Here is a 15,018-nt window from a genome sequence, read left to right on the forward strand (position 1 = left end):
CATAAAAGAATGCGTTGCACTGTTAAATGGGAAGAAACAAGATTAGGTCCCGTATGTAATACTGACTAATTGCAGGTTATTATCAACTAACTGGAGGAATCACCTTGGTAACTGGTGGTATAAATTAAAACCGTACGAAAATACCTAGCAAGGTCCCCTACAGCTAGTTGGATGTGGATGTTTTGCAGAGCGACGACCTAAATTCCCGCAAAAACGTTTGCTGATGTACATTTATTATACTTATAAAAATATCTTTGCACTTTGCAAATCAGAAATCAGTGCTATCACTTATCATTAATTGAATTTGGCATGTTAATATGTTTAGTTTTTTATTGCAGTTGATCAAAGATGTAAATTGTGTCCATGCATTGTCAGTGAGAGGATTTTGGTCTATGCATGTAATGTTGGCCCTAATGGAAAGATAGTCAATTATTACACTGGTTTTAAATAGAAACGCGCTAACCATTTTTATAGTGTTATAATTGCTTTATTGTAGTGAAAGGTCAAATTTTGAAGCGATTATTCCAGTGTTTTTCGAGGAAATTAAATTCGCCTTATATTGAAATATAAACTACCACTGCTTTAAAAATTTGAAGAAATGTCTTCAGAAAGTCTGAGTGATGTTAAAAATTATTCAAACTTTACTTGAAGTCTTAAGCAAGCCGTAGACGTTACATAATAATCTGCACAGATGTTTGACGTCTACAGCCTTTCCTTAGCTATTTCCAACATCCCCGAGATATTCGGGATATCTCGAGGGATGTTTGACAGACGATGGGTACGAGAGAACAAAGGAAATCGGTAGACGTCAAAGATCTACACAGATTAATATGTAACGTTTAAATCCAGCTTAACGTTTAAATCCAGCTTTAGAGCTCGAAAAAATTTTTTTTTTCTCTATGTAAAAAGTTACCAACATGGATGTAAGGAAATCTGGTTTCAACTGACACGATATTACTTGGCATTGATCTGGCAAAACAATGGATATTAACATAGAAAATTAACAAAAATAGCAAAATCTTTCTTTATATCTATAAAAATGAATGTTTGTATGTTCGTGATGCTAAAACTAAAAACCGGTTGGACCAACCACTTGGTCGTCTTCGTACGATTTATATCCTTATATATTGATAGTTCCTTTTTATCCAAGGAAGGTATAGGAAAAAAGAGAATTCGTAAATTCCCAAGGAAAAGCCGGAAAATGGGAAAATTCGGTGAAAACGGTTTTTTTACATATAAAAAAAAATAAAATTTACCTTCTCTAACGAAAACTAAAAACAATTGGACTCATCCCAACGAAGTCTTCTGATGATTTGTGTCTTTTCTTCATCACATTGATCATCATCATCATCATATTTTGATCGTAGGAAGATTAAAAAAAAGAAAATTTGAAAATTCCAAAGAAAAAGTCGGAAATTTCGAAAAATTCAAAGAAAATGGAAAAACCAGAAAACTCAAAAAAGGGCTTTTTCCATAATAAAAATCACATAAAACTTAATGTTTCTTTGTTTATAACGCTAATACCCAAAATAGGCTGAACCTATCTTGAAGATGTCTGGGAATGATGTTCCTTTTTCTATATAATAAAATCAAATACACAATTTACAACTAAACATAGGAAACTCAATCTTAACGATGTTGTGGGATCAGTTGTTCCTTTTAGGCCAAACAAAATTTAGGGAAAACGAAAAGTTCAAAAACTAAAAATGAAAATCAGAATTGTCGAATTAGATCGGTACTGGATCGTGAATAGTAACGTGAGCGTTCCTGCACCAGGACACCTAGGAATTAGAAATGAACAAATTCCTCGTGCTATTGCAATACGCTTCATCCTAAATTGAACTCATTACAAATGTTTATCTGAACTTTGTCGCATAGTATCGAAACTACGATTAGTTGAGTGCACGTGCAATTTTAGCTGCCATTAAAAAACTGATGTCATTGGACCTTTGCACTCAAATTTATATGTTTGATCGTGTTGTAAGTGAAAAAGTCAAGGATTGATTAGCAGAATTTTATTACATTCTTTGGATTTGTCTTAAATATGAATCTGCTATTGATATGTGTCGACATCACCGAACATAATTCTCCCTTTGAGTTCCAACGCTTTGTTATTTGAATAGTAGCGTATTAGTAATATTGGACGAGGCGAAGTTCGTTGTGTAAGCTTGTAACAAATAAAAATAAATAGCAAATTCTTAGTTATTTAAAAGATCACAACATACAAATAGCATTGTTTAGTGTGGTCTAAATTGATTCACATCTACGCAAGAAAATAGAAACAGATAGAGCCAAAATAGCGACAAAAATTTTGTTCGGAAATTTGAAGATTTTTCATTAAATAATGTAAAATGCACATTGCATTCCTTTATAGCTGCACCAAGTTCAGCGTTATATGATCGTTACAAATGCAATTGGTTTTTTGGTGGTGATCCTCTAGTATGCACAAACATGTCATATAACGTATTGTAATGGTGCAATAATAATGATGAATTGAGAATGTTGTTGCGTTGAAACTTATCATTGTATAATAAACTAAAGAAGATTTTTCTATGCTATTTGTTGCCTAAAAAAATAATATTCGAAAAGAAAACTAGCATTTATAATGAAAAACTCCATCTCTATCAACCAATGGTATGTATTGTAATAACATATTTTAAGATAGTCATGTTTTCAACTCCTGTAGTTTTATTTTCATAAGTATTGCTCGTAGTGTTGCTTTTCAGTGACTTGTGGTTTATATAAACCCAAATAAGGTCAGTTACCATGCGTGCGAATCTTTTGTCTATGACATCCAGATCGACACATCAATCTGATATTTATAGAGAAAAAGAGCTTAGTTTTATCAGCTGAGCTGCCTTTGTTGGTTCAACGACTGATAATTGCTCTAGTAGGTGTAAGATAGGTCGGGTATTCAAATTTGCGTATAAAAAGGAACAGTCAGAGGAACGCCGGTAGGCAGTACATCGGATTCAGTGAAAAAGGTGTCCATTCGGAAAAAATAAACCGTGAAACGGTAACAGCAGCGGAATGAAGTTTGGTGGCTGCATTGGAGCCCTGGTGTTGTTGGCTCTGGTAGTGCCAGATGCCAGAAGTGCGAACGATGTTAACGATACCAGCATCGAAATCGATTGGTCCAAAGTGCGTCCGATCGAGGAGTTTGACCACTACTGGGCACGTCTTCCACCGGAACTGCAGGTTCTTCGGCAGACGCGCCGCGTAAATCGACGTGTGACGAATGGTTTTGCGGCCATCCCCGGACAGTTTCCATACCAGGTGGCGTTGCTGCCGGAATTCCTGGTCGGCACCGGGCTCTGCGGTGGCACCGTACTCACGAACATCTACATTCTAACGGCCGCGCACTGTGTGGTGCAGGGTGTTGGTGTGATCGCTTCCGGCGGTACTGCGATCATGGGTGCATACGATCGCAGCATTCCTGAGCCGGATCAGCAGCGCATCCGGTTCAGTGCATCCGGCATCACGGTACACCCACAGTATACGGCCTTAACCCTTCGTAACGACATTGCGACCATACTGTTGAACGCCCCGATGCGCTACACCGCCCGAGTACAGGCGATACGGTTGCCTACCCTCTCCGATACGCGCACGTTCGCCGGTCTGCTCGGTACGGTGTCTGGATTCGGGCGCACGTCTGACAGCAGCCTCCTCCCGTCCAACTTCGTTCAGTACGCGTCGAACCCGATCATCACGAACAGCGAGTGCCTGACGTACTGGACACCGGTCTATCTGGGCCCGGAGAACATCTGCTTGAGCAGTGCGAGCGGACGATCACCTTGCTCTGGTGACTCCGGGGGACCTCTTACCGTCAACTCCGCGCTAGGGCCGCTCCAGGTTGGGCTAGTGTCGTTCGGGGACAGTGGCGGGTGCACGGTGGGAATTCCGTCCGTACACGCACGCATTACGTACTTTTTGCAGTGGATTCTGAATAACTCCGACTATTAAAGCCCATTGTGGGAGTTACTGTAACTAAGTTTACTTGCTAATGCAACTCAATTAAAACAATAAGCGTCTAGGAGGAATTTGGCTATCAGAGGTACTTTGTTAAAAGACCCAAAAGTGAAACGTAATTCGGAGAGTGCCCGAAAATTATAATAAAGTACAACATGTGTGGTAAACATTTTCATGTTCTCCATAACAAAAACAATACTGAGCATCTTTATTTTGAAACAACTTCCACCAACTGTACGCGAACTTAAGTTTGGTCTAAAATCCTCCACAACAGTGCAATTTATTTTAACACATATAAAGTAGTTTTTCTATTAAATGTATTCCAAGTTCTTTGACCATATGACGGTAATAATGCAAAACCATGTTGTTCATTCATGTGCAGTCGAGAGGCATTGTGAATACTTTGGGGATTCTTTTGTCGGATACTATGCATGGCTGTAGTTACGTATAAAAATTAGAATTGGAAAATTTTTAATTTGAAACACGGTATGCTTTTAATAGAACTTTTCTAGTATCCGCGTGACCGGTCCTCGTACTAAAATCAGTTTAAATTTGATATGAAACCAGATAAATGTGATGCAAATGCACAAACCTCCTAGTAGCTATGGACACACCGGGTCTCTGTAACTTTCGAATGGAAACCTTATCTTTGAAAAAAATATGGGTATATATTATTGCCCGGAATCAGTCTAGCCAGGTTAGCTGATAAAATGGTACGATGCTGATAATATTAACCGACGATCAAAAATAACATGATCTATGTATTGTACTGATCGGTTCAGTCTATCCAGTTACTAGGTCCGAAAACGTTACTACATAGGTTGCTAGTTCATAGTTAATATGGGAATGTGGGGCAATATGCACAGTATGAAAATATATGCACCTAACAGAGTAGGTAAGGCAGAGAAAAACAGATCAAAAGTTTTGTAACATTTCACCACGCACCTTTACGTTATGACATTTATTCAAATAAAATATTATAATTGGCTGGTATGTGGCATGGGATTGAGTGGGTAGTCGAAATAAAATTGAAAACACTTTCATTTTGTAGGTCATTGTGAATATAATGTTTATGACAATCAGTTATGCTTTCAAGTTAGTTGTGTAAACATAACATCCGCTTTTGGCAATAGTATAATGCATGCTGTCTACCGTCGCTGATCATGTTGTCCCAATTGAAATATTACAATAAATTAAATGGTTTATAACTTCGTGATTTCTATTGTTGCTTCGTTCGTTTTTTTGTTGTAGACGAGATGTTACTTCTTGAACGGATTGCGAGAAGTTTTTGGTTTAAGGAGTGCCTACAGCCTCGTCTCACATTACTGCTAGGTTATCATGCATCCGGTTCCGATTGTTCCAGGAATCGGTAACGAACGTGTCGAACCGTTTGTTATGATTACAATATCGGTCATAGGGTTCTTATCGATTTAGGATGTCGCCGAATTAACCGTATCTTAGCGATTAGCTTGTTTGGGTTATCACTGGGATTGGTGTTTTGGGCAGGGTATAAAATGCAACGTCCAGATCCCGCTCTACATAGTTTAATCCGGTCTTGGAGGTAAAGAAACGTGACACTGGAACGATGGTGAAGTTTGCAGGTGCATTTGTGGTTGCCGGCCTGTTGGCGGTTTGCTCACTCGGAGCGGCGGAGCGGATTGAGATCGACTGGTCACGAGTGATCCCGGTCGATGAACTCGACCACTTCTGGACCCGTCTGCCGGCAGAGATGCAGTACCTGCGCAACACACGGCCAGCCGGTCGCGTCGTGGGAGGCTATCCGGCCACGGCAGGTCAGTTCCCGTACCAGGCTCTGCTCCTCTCGGACCTTGGCAACGGGTACTCGAGTGTTTGTGGTGGCACCGTCATCACGAACAACTACATCCTGACGGCGGCTCACTGCGTTACCGACGACTTCAAGAACATTCTCAACGGAGGCGTTGCCATTCTGGGGGCCAAGGATCGTACCGTGTACGAGGCGACACAGCAGCGCATCTCGTACGCCCGGGCCAACATCCGCGTGCATGCGGCGTACGACGTCAACAACATCCTCAACGACATCGCCACCGTCCGCTTGAACGCACCGGCCGTCTTCGGCAGCTACGTGCAGCCGATCGCTCTGCCCTCCCGCTCCGATGCTCGCACGTTCGCCGGCTTCGAGGGAACCGTGTCCGGTTTCGGGCGCACCTCGGATGCACCGGGTTCGACCATATCCTCGGTCCTGATGTACACGCGCAACCCGGTGATGTCGCAGGCTCAGTGCAACTTGCACTGGTCCTCATCGCAGGTGCTGGCCCAGCATGTGTGTTTCGATCCCGCCGGTGGACGTGCGTCCTGCAACGGAGACTCCGGTGGTCCGCTCGCGGTTCAGGACGGTGGCCGCAGCCTCCAGGTCGGTATCACTTCGTTCGGAGCTCTTGCAGGATGTGCCGCTGGCTACCCGTCAGTATTCGTGCGTATCTCATACTACCGCGACTGGATCGCACAGAACTCGGACTACGTTTTCGGTGCTTAAGAAAAGAAGCGGGACAAAACCATTTGAAGCACTAACCATGCGTCTCGGATACTACTTTTAAAATGGACGGATTTTGTTTTAATAAAAAGTTTGGCGAAGGTGAAGAATCTGCACATGAGTTGTTTCGATGCTGAATATTTAAGAAATAACTTATTTGAATCAGAACAACAAGATTTGTAAGTTGTCTTCGGAAACATTAATTACTTCTCCTTCGTCTCTTCACTCCTCTTCCTAGTATTCCAACGATAAACAAAAAAACAGCGTTTTGTTTCTACATTTATAGCTCGTAGTTAGGGAGCTGTTCTACAAATATGATTTACAAAATTAGCTAACCTTTTTTAAATTAATTTAAAATAGATTTTCAATTTCTAATTTTTAAATTAACGATTTTCAAATATTTGTAAAATAGCATAAATAACGTTTGTATTAAAAAAAAATAGGTAAATTTTCGGGGGTGGTAAGATAAAAGTTAACCAAGCTAATTGAATGAACTAAATTTACTTGTAAAGTTACATCTTATAAATACTTTTAAAAAATATTCCGTCGGCCAGCAAGCCGGCCCTACGGTACTTGGTCGAAACTTTAGTCATTACCGACAAAACCAATAATGTAGGGATATTTTTTAGTTGTTGTGTGGCCTTCATGTCTAAATTATATCTCGTTTGGGTTTTAAAATGTTAGAATAGCTCCTACCTTCAATCATTCTAAATGTTTTTTTTCGATTCTTGTAGTTGAGAGACATAAGGAGGGTTAGCAGGAAGGGGTATATCAATTATATTTGACCAGGTATAACCTGGCCACTGAATCGTACTCTTCATGATGTTTTTTGATAAAGTTGCTTAATTCCTGAAGCCACTGCACACTATACACTTCTCCATACGCTGGAAGTCCTGATAGGAAGAACATCGACTTTGTGCATAGCGTTCTCGCTGGTTTTCATCCACGAAATTGCGTTTTATGGGACCCCAAAACATTTTAAACAAGCTTCACAAGCAACATAAAGTACCAGGGTGTTTTACCACTTGTCGCCGTCTGGCTTTAAGTAATCGTTGGTCACGTGGTTTGCGATAAAGCTGGATGTTTTACAATTACATTTGAAACATACATTAAACGTAGATGGTTTAATGTTTTGGCCACGGCGAGTTTAATTTAATTGATACAGTTGTCAAACTTGAGGTAAATTTCAAAGAAATGCTACTCTTTATTTTGCTTTTAACAGAAAGTTGCTAGCGTTTTGCGTTTTTGCATGATAAATCGTTGAAAATTGTCAATTTTTTTAAAGCAAACGTTAACATATATCGAATCTATGCAACAAAATATTCTTGATTTGAGAAACGTGAGTTTTACTTTTTTTTCAATAAATATAGCAAAAACTTTTAGTACCTTTTGGTTGAAAAGAAGGCTGATTTGCACGTTGGTAAGCGGGCAAATACCAAAGCCGTTTCTATTGGAGCAAGTTACTTGTTGATAAATTTATCACTCACACGAGTACACAGTTAGGTATTAATAAAAATGTCAGTCGTCGATGCAATAAATTAATAATAGTTATCTTTGACAACTTGTAATTATACGACCGGTCAACAAATATAACCGCCTATTTACCAGCACATACAGACACAATTCTACAGCTACTCAAAGAACCTACTTGCCTCATTCACATGAGGCAGGTAGACTTGTTTTTTTATCACTTACCGATGTGCGAAAAAGCAACTATATAAGAAACAGTGAAGAAAGTTATTTGGAAATATTCGTTAATTTTACTAAGCAAGTGGCGACGTTTTGAAATTAACCACGTACTCATAATACCGGTTACCTGAGATATGGGATAGCGAATCGATGCCTTGTGATTGGAATCTTGGTATCATCTACCCCATATACAAAAAGGGAGATAAGTTAGACTGCAGTAACTCCAGGGGTATTACGGTGTTGAATACCGCCTACAAAATATTCTCCCTCGTTCTTCAAGAACGACTTGACCCATACGCTGAAGAGATAGTAGGAAACTATCAGAGGGGATTCCGAAGAGGGAGATCAACCATTGATCAGATCTTCACCATGCGGCAAGTCTTGGAGAAGATGGCAGAGTACCAACAAAACACTTTCCATCTCTTCATTGATTTTAAAGTCGCATATGATAGCATAGCCAGGGTAAAACTGTATCAAGCCATGAGCTCATTTGGAATCCCGGCTAAATTAATCATACTTGTAAGAATGACCATGACCAACGTCACTTGTCAGGTGAAGGTGGATGGAAAACTCTCAAGTTACTTTGCTACCACCAAGGGACTGCGCCAAGGGGATGGGCTTGCCTGCATACTCTTCAACCTAGCGCTAGAGAGGGCCATCCGAGACTCGGAGGTGGAAACTTCGGGGACCATCTTCTATAAGTCAATCCAGATCCTGGCATACGCTGATGATATTGATATTATTGGTAGAAGACTCTCATATGTAGCAGAAGCATACCAAAGGATCGAGCAAGCGGCGAATAACCTCGGACTGCAGATAAACGAGGGAAAAACCAAGATTATGGTGGCACCATCAGCGGCCCTGCCAACAATTGCCGAAAGCCTACGCGGGGGTGACGTACAAGTAGGTGAACGCACTTTTGAAGTCGTCCAAAATTTCACCTATCTTGGGTCAAAGGTCAGCACCGACAACAACATTGAAGATGAAATTCGCGCTAGGGTGCTGGCAGCCAACCGGTCATATTACAGTCTGAGAAATCTCTTCCACTCACGATACCTGTCAAGACAGTCGAAGCTGGGACTATACCGAACATACATAGTACCAGTGCTCACATACGCCTCCGAGACATGGACTCTGTCCAAATCTGACGAAACCCTCTTAGCCGTGTTCGAGAGGAAGATGCTCAGGAGGATTTTTGGCCCCGTATGTGAGGAGGGACAATGGAGGAGCCGCTATAACGACGAGCTCTACGATCTGTACGGTGACCTTACTGTCGTACAGCGAATTAGACTCGCCAGGCTCCGGTGGGCTGGTCATGTCATGAGAATGGCACCGGACGACCCAGCCCGTAAAGTCCTTTTAGGCTGTCCCCAAGGACAGAGGAGGCGTGGTAGGCCTAAATTGAGGTGGAAGGATGGCGTAGACGAAGCCGCCAATAAAGCCGGGATACGGAATTGGACCAACGTGGCAAGCGACCGTGAGCGGTTTCGGATGGAGCTTCGTCAGGCCAAGACCGCTCAGCGGTTGTAGCGCCACATAAATGAAATGAAAATGACATAATACCGGTTTAGCAAAAGAGAAGTTTGGGAACCTTCACCATAATTTTTGATTTTTTTTCTTTACAACTTATCGACGATTTTTAATCTCCTCAATGTATGCAGCAAGCAGCACTTTCGCCAAGTTTGCAGCTTCTTGATCCATAGTTACAGTGTATTTCAAAATAATTCGAGCAGCAAATGTTTGTTTTTTCTTCGCGTTTTTTTTTTTAAATTTTGTCATGTGTACTATATCGAAACTTAATTATGAAATAAGCGCGAAGCAAATATTTGACTAACTGACTAACAAAATTGCTCTAATCAGAGCTCTGATCATGTTATGAACAGAGCACTGATGGAATCTACGAGCTACCACCAAGCGTTCGGTTCCTTTGACGTGATATGGGTGAAAATTGACTGCTCGTTTCGATCAGAATAATTCGATCGAATTCCATGCTAAGGCTGCATGTGTGCCGTTTATTTACGTTCCAAACGATTTATTTATGTCCTGCCTACTGACAGATAAACGAAACAAACAACGGGAAAAATGTAGTGTAACGATATCATTAAACAGTGACGTTTATTACAATATAATGAAATATCGCTTTATTAATTCTTTATCAACAAATTGAATTTGTGACAAATCTTTTTTTCATCATCGTTTGTATTATCTGCACTGAATCCCATACATACAGAGTAGAACGTTGGACTTTGCAACTTACTGTACACTTTCTCGACGTCAAACTCGGTTCCGCAAAGTAGTGACCCGCTTCATTAGCTCTCTGGGCTTCGAACAATGAGCAATGTGTGTAGTTTAGTTTCGTCGTTTGCAATGATAAATGGGGGTCCGCGACAGCCGAGCGGTAGCGCCGGATAGAAAGTCGGCCCATGAGTGCCGAGGTTCACCACTTCGACGGCGTGGGTTCGAATCCCAACCCTCGCTCGCCAGCCGCACATCTCTAGTTGCTCAAGAGTATAGGAAATCTAAGTGCAGACTTATAGCCATGGTGGCTAGTCCTATTTGTATTAGAGGTCTTAATCACCAGGATAGTTTGCGTAGATCCATCGAACTCGATAAAATGCCTTACGGTAGTAAACCCTCGTTAAAGAAGAAGAAAAATCAGAACAAGAAGAAAAAGAAAAAGAAGAGATTAAAGTAGCCACAGCATAAGCAAAGGACTGCTGGTCAAATCGAAGTATTGAAATGTCATCCTTCGATCGGATGATGAATTTCGAAATATGGGACCACTTTTGATCCTAAAGTATACTTACTACTCCATTATCGCAGGTTGGGAAACCCGAGATAATACGAATGACTCCTCGTATGGGATCGATGTTATCGCTGATGTGATTTGTAAAAGGTTTATCAAATCTACCACTAATCGCAATGTGACCCGAGCGCGAATATAAAGCGCCGTTCAGTCGCTGGTGGAGTATCTTACGTTTACCAATCTTGGAGGACGAAGCAAGACCTAAGCATGAAGTTCGCAAGTGCGTTGGTGATCGCCGGTTTGTTGGCCGTCGGAGCTGCCGAATGGATCGACATTGACTGGTCGCAGGTCAAGCCGATCGATGAGTTCGACCACTACTGGGCTCGTCTGCCGGCGGAGGTACAGTACCTGCGCCATGTCCGCCCCGCTCGCATCGTGGGAGGTGCCGAAGCCCTGCCCGGACAGTTCCCGTACCAGATTGCGCTGTTGAGTACCTTCGCCACTGGCACTGGTCTTTGCGGTGGTACTGTCATCACCAACAACTACATCCTGACGGCGGCTCACTGTGTGGTCGGAGGCAATGGAGCGTTGGCCACCGGAGGTACCGCGATCCTCGGAGCGCACAACCGTAACGTGCAGGAACCGACTCAGCAGCGCATTGCCTTCACCCAGGCTGGAATCCGTGTTCATCCCGGTTACAACTCGGCCACCATCCGCAACGACATTGCCGTCGTGCGTCTGAACACTCCGGCGGTCTACAATGATCGCGTGCAGCCGATCCATCTGCCAGCCCGCTCTGATGCCCGCACCTTCGCCGGAATGGAAGGAACCGCGTCCGGTTTCGGACGTACCTCGGACGCCTCGACGGCTACCTCGCCGGTGGTGATGTTCACTCGCAACCCCATCCAGTCAAACGCTCAGTGCAACGGCTTCTGGAGCACTGCGCTGGTTCAGGACCAGAACATTTGCTTCGATCCTGCCGGTGGACGCTCGGTGTGCAACGGTGACTCTGGTGGCCCGCTGGCCGTGCAGGACGGTGGCAGCAGCCTCGAGGTCGGTATTGCCTCGTTCGTGTCCGCCGCTGGATGCGCCTCGGGTGCTCCTTCCGTGTTCGTGCGCGTCTCCTTCTTCCGCGACTTTATTGAGCAGAACTCGGACTTCGTGTTCCGTCCGTAAGCGTTCAATAGAAGTATCAAGAACTGGATTGATGTAAATAAATTGGATCAAAGTAAGCAATGTCTATTTATTCCTGAAATATAAACTTTCCCAACCAGTTCGAATCATTTAACTACTATTTAAATTTGATGAACTGTGCAACCTGAAATGGCACCTGGCAATGCGCAGCTTAGATTTGGAGAAAATAATAACATTATCAGTCCAACAGAAAACATCGTTGACGCTGGGCAGCGTTACTCACACAAAATTGGTAATAGATTACCAAGCTTATCTACCATTGGAACAATAAACACTGGCTTCTGGATGGTTCAATAAAGCAAATGGTTAATTTCAGTGCCAATAAAACCACCGCAAAAATATAAAATACAATCTTGGATTTCATAATCAAATCGACTGGTTTGTAATCAACCAGTCTGGCAGCGCTATTTATCACTTTTAAGGGATATTCAGGACGTTTTAATATTCTGCTTGTCGTTTAGAAAAAATAACGATCGGTATATAAATTGTTATTGACGCTTTTGCCAACCGATTATTGTTATTTTTAGTATACGGAGCAAAACCCAGGAATATACTGCATTCTACGTTCGTTCCAAAATCCCAAGTGGGCTTTCAGATTCGTGTTGTGTCAAGTAACATTTTTGACGTGCCATACTGTAGTATTACACACAGTTTAGTATGCTGTGCTTATGTGGTAGTGTATTTGTTCAGCAACACCTTTCGACTAAAAAAAATGTGTAAGGCTTTAATCGTCTAAAAAGTACAAAATTATATAATGCATAAGTGCTCGTTACAATAGAACATGTATCGTTAAATATATAATTACAATAATAAAGGCATCATTTCTTTAGAATGTTTTCTTTTTATTTCAATTAATGATTTAGTGACGATTTTATTACACGTAAGCTTGTTATGTGTAATATCAACTTAAAGGTTTTTGATTTGTATAGACAACTATTTCATTTCCGCTGCTCAATTCTCGTTATAATTTTGCTTGTTACAAGTAGAAACAAGCTACTATTTCACTCCTTTCGAACGTTAGCTATTTTTTTTTTAAATACAGCGCAAATTGAGCGCAAACATCGAAAGTACATTGATTCGTCACTTTAGTGTGGTACCACTCTACTAGCAGTAGTACAGATGCATGAGATAAGTAAATCTTACTTTTTAAGTATTCTCTATGTCATGGATTGCAAAATATGCAATGATACAGTTTTCACAACCATGAGTACTGTTAGTCATTTTATAGGCGTAAGTATCAAAGTTTTGAGCATGTATTCTCTATGATTAGAATTAAAGGAAAGAAATTACAGTTACTTAGTGAGTTAAAAGTGTAGGGAATATAAAATTGACCGATATTTTTAAACTAAGGGGATTGTCTACCAATGACCAGCAAAACCGTGTTTCCCAAGACGGCGTAGTAAAGAGTAACGCCAAGCCCTTATGAGGCACGCTCCAGTAAAGCACGGTGAATGAATCAATTATCATACAGAAAAACCCATACCGCCGGAATTTCCGTACCGAAATGGAGGCTTAAAATATTGAATGTGACCGATTGATAGCGCAGTGGATTTTTTGTCAAGCAGCATACTCTTATCACAGTCCGTGACGTTGAAGAATGGATTTTCCTAGCTGTTTGCTAAGATATGGGCATTTATCGTGATTTTCAAAACAAACGGCTTGGCGTCGTTATCTTGCGATAATTTGTACCTTACGCACGAAGGATCTGCAGGGGGCTCTGTAGCCAAGCGACTATAAATCGTTCCCTTGGCCACCATTAACCCTGTAGACGGTTTGTGTACGTGCGCTTGAGTAGAACAACATGAAGTCGCTCTGTGTGGTAGCCTTGCTGGCGTTGGTAGCGGTTGGTGCGGCCGAATGGATCGACATTGACTGGTCGCAGGTCAAGCCGATCGATGAGTTCGACCACTACTGGACGCGCCTCCCGGCTGAGCTGCAGATTCTGCGTCACGCACGGCCCTCGGCACGCATCGTGAATGGTGCCGAAGCCCTGCCCGGACAGTTCCCGTACCAGATTGCGCTGTTGAGTACCTTCGCCGCTGGCTCGGGACTGTGCGGAGGCACTGTCATCACCAACAACTACATCCTGACGGCGGCTCACTGTGTGGTGGATGGAGATGGAGCGGTGGCCATCGGAGGTACCGCGATCCTCGGAGCGCACAACCGCGAAGTCGTCGAGCCATCCCAGCAGCGCATTGCCTTCACCCAGGCTGGAATAAGCGTGCATCCCTCGTACAACCCGGCGCTGATCCGCAACGACATTGCGACCGTGCGTCTGAGCACTCCGGCGGTCTTCAATGACCGCGTTCGGCCGATCGATCTGCCGGCACTCTCCGATAGCCGTGACTTCGCCGGACTGGAAGGAACCGCTTCCGGCTTCGGACGCACCTCTGATGCCCTTCCCGGAGCATCGCCGGTGGTGATGTTCACCCGCAACCCAGTCATGTCGAACGCCGCCTGCCAGAGCGCCTGGAACATCATCCTGGTGTCGGCCCAGAACGTTTGCCTCGATGCCACCGGTGGTCGATCACCGTGCAACGGTGACTCTGGTGGTCCGCTGGCAGTGCAGGACGGTGGCAACAGCCTCGAGGTCGGTATTGCCTCGTTCGTGTCCGCTCAGGGCTGTGCATCGGGCATCCCGTCCGTTTGGGTGCGCGTCTCCTTCTACCGAGACTTCATTGCGGAGAACTCGGACTACGTGTTCCGTCCTTAAAATGTAGATTTTAATTCTTCCACCTTAATTAAAGCGTAATTTACTATCAAACCGTAACATTGTAGTGTTTTTTTTTCTTTATTGAGTAATTGGTTCACTCAACCAAAGTATTGATCTTTTATTCAATATATTGGTGAAAATGCATTATACTAGTGATGAGAAAGCACCGAAAATGTCGGGAGCAGAACATATCAT

At 42.8% G+C, this 15,018-nt stretch overlaps 4 protein-coding genes across 4 annotated transcripts; all 4 read left to right on the forward strand.

Annotated features, from left to right (window-relative positions):
* Positions 1-3,030: 3,030 nt before the first annotated feature.
* LOC131293970 (brachyurin-like) lies at positions 3,031-3,963 on the forward strand. The gene has a single exon (XM_058322018.1). The coding sequence runs from the start codon at positions 3,031-3,033 to the stop codon at positions 3,961-3,963; it is 933 nt and encodes a 310-aa protein (XP_058178001.1).
* Positions 3,964-5,554: 1,591 nt separating this feature from the next.
* LOC131293971 (brachyurin-like) lies at positions 5,555-6,484 on the forward strand. The gene has a single exon (XM_058322020.1). The coding sequence runs from the start codon at positions 5,555-5,557 to the stop codon at positions 6,482-6,484; it is 930 nt and encodes a 309-aa protein (XP_058178003.1).
* A 4,699-nt stretch (positions 6,485-11,183) lies between these two features.
* On the forward strand, positions 11,184-12,092 carry LOC131281694 (brachyurin-like). The gene has a single exon (XM_058311042.1). The coding sequence runs from the start codon at positions 11,184-11,186 to the stop codon at positions 12,090-12,092; it is 909 nt and encodes a 302-aa protein (XP_058167025.1).
* A 1,819-nt stretch (positions 12,093-13,911) lies between these two features.
* LOC131282077 (brachyurin-like) lies at positions 13,912-14,823 on the forward strand. Its single transcript, XM_058311466.1, has one exon. The coding sequence runs from the start codon at positions 13,912-13,914 to the stop codon at positions 14,821-14,823; it is 912 nt and encodes a 303-aa protein (XP_058167449.1).
* The last annotated feature ends 195 nt before the right edge of the window (positions 14,824-15,018 follow it).

The sequence above is a fragment of the Anopheles ziemanni genome, chromosome 2 (genome assembly GCF_943734765.1).
Source record: "Anopheles ziemanni chromosome 2, idAnoZiCoDA_A2_x.2, whole genome shotgun sequence".
NCBI lineage: Eukaryota > Metazoa > Arthropoda > Insecta > Diptera > Culicidae > Anopheles > Anopheles ziemanni.